This window comes from Wyeomyia smithii, chromosome 3 (genome assembly GCF_029784165.1).
Source record: "Wyeomyia smithii strain HCP4-BCI-WySm-NY-G18 chromosome 3, ASM2978416v1, whole genome shotgun sequence".
NCBI lineage: Eukaryota > Metazoa > Arthropoda > Insecta > Diptera > Culicidae > Wyeomyia > Wyeomyia smithii.
Genome location: NC_073696.1, coordinates 219089300 through 219094667, shown reverse-complemented (window position 1 = coordinate 219094667; position 5368 = coordinate 219089300). Strand labels below are relative to the sequence as shown.

The 5368-nt window shown below is 39.5% G+C and overlaps 2 protein-coding genes across 3 annotated transcripts; one reads left to right on the top strand and one right to left on the bottom strand.

Annotated features, from left to right (window-relative positions):
* Window positions 1–669: 669 nt before the first annotated feature.
* On the top strand, window positions 670–2824 carry LOC129731594 (protein NipSnap). Of its 2 annotated transcripts, XM_055691704.1 has the most exons (6): window positions 670–966; window positions 1137–1322; window positions 1853–2018; window positions 2090–2357; window positions 2414–2564; window positions 2628–2824. In XM_055691704.1, exons 1-5 carry the CDS (start codon window positions 917–919, stop codon window positions 2560–2562), a joined length of 819 nt encoding a protein of 272 aa, XP_055547679.1. In that variant the 5' UTR covers window positions 670–916; the 3' UTR covers window positions 2563–2564; window positions 2628–2824. The 2 variants fall into 2 exon arrangements, with proteins under 2 accessions (XP_055547679.1, XP_055547678.1); XM_055691703.1 differs by having other exon boundaries at window positions 2414–2824.
* A 194-nt stretch (window positions 2825–3018) lies between these two features.
* On the bottom strand, window positions 3019–4730 carry LOC129731593 (probable ATP-dependent RNA helicase DDX28). Its single transcript, XM_055691702.1, has 2 exons — window positions 4687–4730; window positions 3019–4622 (listed from the first exon to the last, which is right to left on the bottom strand). Exon 2 carries the CDS (start codon window positions 4579–4581, stop codon window positions 3058–3060), a length of 1524 nt encoding a protein of 507 aa, XP_055547677.1. The 5' UTR covers window positions 4582–4622; window positions 4687–4730; the 3' UTR covers window positions 3019–3057.
* Window positions 4731–5368: the final 638 nt, after the last annotated feature.

Below are 5368 nucleotides of genomic sequence, written 5' to 3'. Positions count from 1 at the left end.
TTTTTTTATTATTGCTTTGCAGATTTGCCCTGACGCAGTGGAATAAAGAAGTTCGCTAATAGTAAGTTAATGAAATCTCGCACTCACGGAGCTACGATGCTGCCACCTTCAATTTGTTTATTCTATATGAGTGCAAAGGATAGAAATTTCTTCTAGGGTGAATGTTATAACAACCATTTTGGTAATTGGGTTGTTTAGCTATATCAGTTTTTTATGTCATCTGAAAAAACTGCATTTTCTAAGCAAAACGTGATTTTCAAAAATTTTCTATCATTATCCTTCGCTTTTTAAATCACGATTTAAAGCTGCTCGAAATCGCTACAATGACAGTTCGCCCATATACCAACGGTCATTGTAGCGATTTAGAGCGAATTTTTATTCTTCATTTAAAAATCGAAGAATGATGATATAAAGTTTTAAAAAATCATGTTTTGCTCAGAAAATTACACTCTTTCAGATGATATATAAAAATCAGAAATCCGTGAATAGCAAAACAACCCAATTTTCCATACAATTCGCATCGGGCAGTTCAATGCGTGTGAACAAGATAATTTACTTCCGTCAGGGCGAATGTGGGGCAAAAACTGTATGTTTGAACCTTTGAACCCAGCCCTTAAAACCCCTTCAGCATTGCTCTGTCTGTGTACAAAGAAAAACGTCAAATTTTTGTTAGGTTATTTTCTACCTTCTCCAATTTATTATCATTTTTGTGCTTCATTTGTTTCGTGGCTGATCAAGGTTCGTTAGTTCGGCTTCAGACAAACCCAAAAGATTATAAACCACCTTTACATTAATCATAACTTCAACGAATTTATATTGAGTGTTTGTACACCTGTGGCCCGGTCAAGAAACCGTTTTGTACTTCTACCAATCATCGAAGCCAAAAGTAATCCAACAACAACTGTAACTATCTACAATGACCTTTGTATCGTTGCGCTTTGGAAAAGCATTTCATCTGCCGGTTAGGTAATATTCCACTAGCACTTTTTTCTCTACTTCTAGAATTTAAATGTAACCAATTAAGGAACTTGGGCCAACAAAAATCTTTCTTTTGAAGTTTTGTCCAATTTTCGAATGAGAAACGTATTTTGCGTATTAACGTTGCTATCTTTTGTTTTCTTTTTCTACACATGAAGGACGTTCGCTACAAGCTCGGCCCTTGCTCGCGATGGTTCGGAATCGTGGCTTAGCAAATTGCTGGTCCGCAAGATTGAGCCGACCAAGGAATCCCACAGTCGGATGCTCAGTGACAAAGAGATTATCTACGAACTTCACACGCACAATATACGGCCGGATTCGGTTGGACAGTATCTGGATAATTAGTAAGTAAAAGGGAGCTGTTTAGAAGCATAATCCCACATTCAGTTTATTAGTACGTACTAGAAGGTTGCAAAATAAGCCGTTATCTTATCAGTGATGGTGACGGCGCCGTCACTGTTAAACGAATTGAATTGTGGATTTGCTATGCACATGCATAACAATTATCGAACCGCAAGTAGCGTCACACAATGCATTTTTTTTATTAATTTATGCCTTGTATTCAGGCCCGGATTTGAGGGGGGGCAAAAGGGGCAAATGCCCCAGGCCTCCCGATTCAAGGGGGCTCCCCTAGTCCTGGGCCGACCTTTTTTTTTTGCTCGTCACCTCCCAGAACGTTACCTCTGAATGTTTTAAGAAAAGAGGGCCTCACAAACAAATTTGCCCCGGGCCCCCCACCGTCTAAATCCGGCCCAGCTTGTATTCAAATTCGCAGCGCAAAAACTTTTGAAAAAAGCCTAAAAAATATTTACTAAAAATGAGACTTAGAAAATCTAAGTGGCAAACGTTTTCATAATACATTTTTTTATTGCAGCAAAAAGTCTTTAGAAATCGTATCATCTAAGAAAAATCTTACAATTGAACTAATCGGTTCATGGAGTGTTGACGTGGGTGATTTGGATCAGTGTCTGCACCTTTGGCGCTATACCGGTGGTTTTGAAATGGTCGATCAGAGTAAGAAGACCCTGCATAATGATCCAGTGAGTTCAGATATAAGAAGAAATGTTTGATATTTCATTATTCACTACTTTTCTTATTCTCTTCGGTGTAGGACTATGTCAAATTAACTCAAGAACGAGGTACGTTTCTACGCTCTCGTCATCTGCAATATCTTCTGGCGTTTAGCTATTGGCCTCAGTTGGCTTTGCGGAAGGATAAGAACATCTACGAAATTCGCTCCTACCGATTGAAACCAGGCACTATGATCGAGTGGGGCAACAATTGGGCCCGAGCGATCAACTACCGCCAGAACAATGATGAAGCGTTTGCTGGTTTCTTTTCCCAGATTGGTCGTCTGTACAATGTGCATCACATTTGGTGTAAGTCTTGTATATTCTCTTATATTGATTTCACCTAAAAATATTTTTTTTTTCAGGTTACAAGGACCTTCTAACTCGTAAGGAAACTCGAGAGTCAGCTTGGAGGTCACCCGGATGGGATGAATGCGTTGCATATACTGTGCCGTTAATTCGAGAGATGCACTGCCGAATTTTGATCCCGACTGAGTTTTCCCCCACAAAATGAAGGTGAATAAGTCGCTAAATGTATCAATGTTGAATCAGAATGTTGACTGGCGGTACTTCCTTCAGATGTGTAGCATTTATGTTGCTTTAACCAAGAGAACGGGTTTACGTGAAACGATATTGCATTTGAAGCACCATATGAAGCGACCATGTTCAAGAGTTCTAGAAAAGTGTATGATTAAGTTTGCTTCATAACCCCCTTTATCAGTTATTTTTAGCTTGATTTTGAAATGTTCTGAAATATATAAAATTTGTGTAGAATACGTATGCAGTTTTACAACAGTGCCCAATTCACCAAAACTACTGATCTCGATGTGAATAATAACGTTTGCTTTATCAAACCCTGCGGAAACCTTATGGTGGAAGCCAGGTAAATTCTTACTGATACGGCGTAGTAAAAAAAAACTGATGATTTTTCTTTCTGGAGGCCTTACTGTAGCAGAACAAAGAAATCATACAAAGGAATACCTAAAGCTTTATTAACCATTCCAATTTATCATTCCTCAATTCCTAAACTTCGCTTAATTCGCCTCCTGATGATGCCTTTCACGTTCGCATCCACATTGGCTAACGGATGGTCAGTCCGTGCCGAATGCTCGATCCTTTGAACGGCACCGATTTCCGCCTGGCTTGAAACCAAATTCGTTACTAAACAATTTCCCCGACTTCCGACACGTCCAATGCGTCCTATTCGGTGAATATAGTCGGCCATGTACAGAGGAAAATCGAAGTTAATCACGTGGGCTGCTCGGGTCGTGTCTAGTCCGCGGCTAGCAACGTCCGTAGTTGAGAGGACATTAATTTCTCCTTGTTGGAACTTTTCGAACTGGCCCAGGCGAAGCTTCAGTAACATGTCGCCATGTAGATTCACGCAAGGAAAATTAGCTTCATTCAGGTACATCGAAATGAAGTCACACGTCGGAGTTTTGTTGCTAAAAATTATTGTAGGGCGCCGACGTTTCGTATCTTTTTGCACTAAATCAAACAAAATGTTTGCCCGCTCAGTTTTTTTCACTCTAAGAAACCGTTGTGTAACATGAGACATAAGCCTATGCAGATTTGGACTAACTACTTCCTCCATAGTTTCAACGTTCAATATTTGTCCGAGCAATTCCGTCATATTGGAAGGCATCGTAGCTGCCGCCAATACTAACTGTGTTCCTTGAATATTCTCCCCAAGATCGTATAAATGGTTCTTATGGAATGGAAACCTCTTCATAAGATGCAAAAGTTTAGAGTTGAAACTATCATCAAGAAGTGTGTCGGCTTCATCTAGCACTACCCATCGTACTTGGTCAGTTTTATATATTCCACATGAAATAAGCTTACTTAAGGCGCCAAAGCTCGAGACAAGAATATCAATATCTTCGAAATGCGGATTCATCATTTGCTGTTTCGTTCGACCGCCTAACAAAATTCTGGTTTTTATTCCAGTTCCTTCAACCAAACTCTCAGCTACCCGTCCGATTTGCTGCGCCAGTTCTCTGCCCGGGGTTAAAATCAACACTAAGGGAGAGTTAAATTCTCTTTGCCTTTCGTGAAGTTTCCTTTGTAAGAGTTGTTCCATTATTGGAATCAAATATGTGTACGTCTTTCCGCAGCCCGTTTCAGCAGCCAACAGCACATGGTCTCCGTTCAGCACAGCAGGAATTCCTTCTGCCTGATAAGCGGTCGGATCCAGAACACCATTCGTCTTTAGATTTGCTATCAACTGCTGACGAACGCTCAGTTGCGTGAACGACACATTACTTAAGGCGTGAGCTTGAAATGCTTCCTTAACCGGGTGCAGAATGAAAAAGTCACCAGCCGATTTCCTATGCCGCCAACCGTCCGACACTAGTTTTAGTTTTCCAAACTTTGTATTTTGTCCACTGGCCACGCGTAGCTCATCTGCGAATAAATTGAACTGGATCTTTTTGGCTGTGATAACAGGTGAACGGTTATTGGCAAAACTTGCACTTGGAGAAGCACTAGCAAAATACGCTCGCTGTAACCCTATGATTTTTACCGTCTTCAACATGTTAAATTCATAAAAACTTCAATACGCAACGTAAATAAGAACTAAAAAAAAGGCGAGAGTTAGTTTTTGCGTCTTCTGTTTTGGTCGGGATTTTCTTGAACTCACGATTATCATCAGCGCTTAGCGCATATTCAGGATGATTCAGAATGTAGAATTGAAAGGAAAATGGAAATCTGGAGTAAGACGTGATTAGGGTGAAATAAGCAAAGGCAACAAAACACATAATTGGGTTGTTTAGCTGTAGTGTAATTTCACAAAAAGGGCAACTAATTTAAGGTGAAACGGGATTGTGGCCTTTTCCTATACAATTTTGAGGTTAAAGTTCTTTTTACTTTTGTAGTTTGAGCGTAAAAAATTCGGCTTCCACTCAATAAACAGCACTCAAATTGCTACTTCAGGCATGCAACAGTTGTGAAAACAATTGATCAAAGTTTCATGTACGTAGTCTTCATAAATCAAGAAAAATTAGATTGCAAAATTCGAGTTGATCGCGACCACGTCCCGATTCACCTTAATGGACTATTTAAGACGTTTATATGAGCGAAAGATGCCATTTAATGCTATTGGTTTCATTTTTTGAAATACGACTCATTTTTGAGATGCTATTGAAAAATGCCATGTTGCGAAGGTTATTGATGATAAAAATATTTTTAGAGCCAAAACAGTTTGATCGGTGAAGAAAAACTGAAAATAATTATCTTAAAAAGCTCCTCGTTTTCAAAACCTTTTAGAAGGACAATAATTATCTACAACTTTACCGAAGACACTCCGACTTTTTGCTACTTTT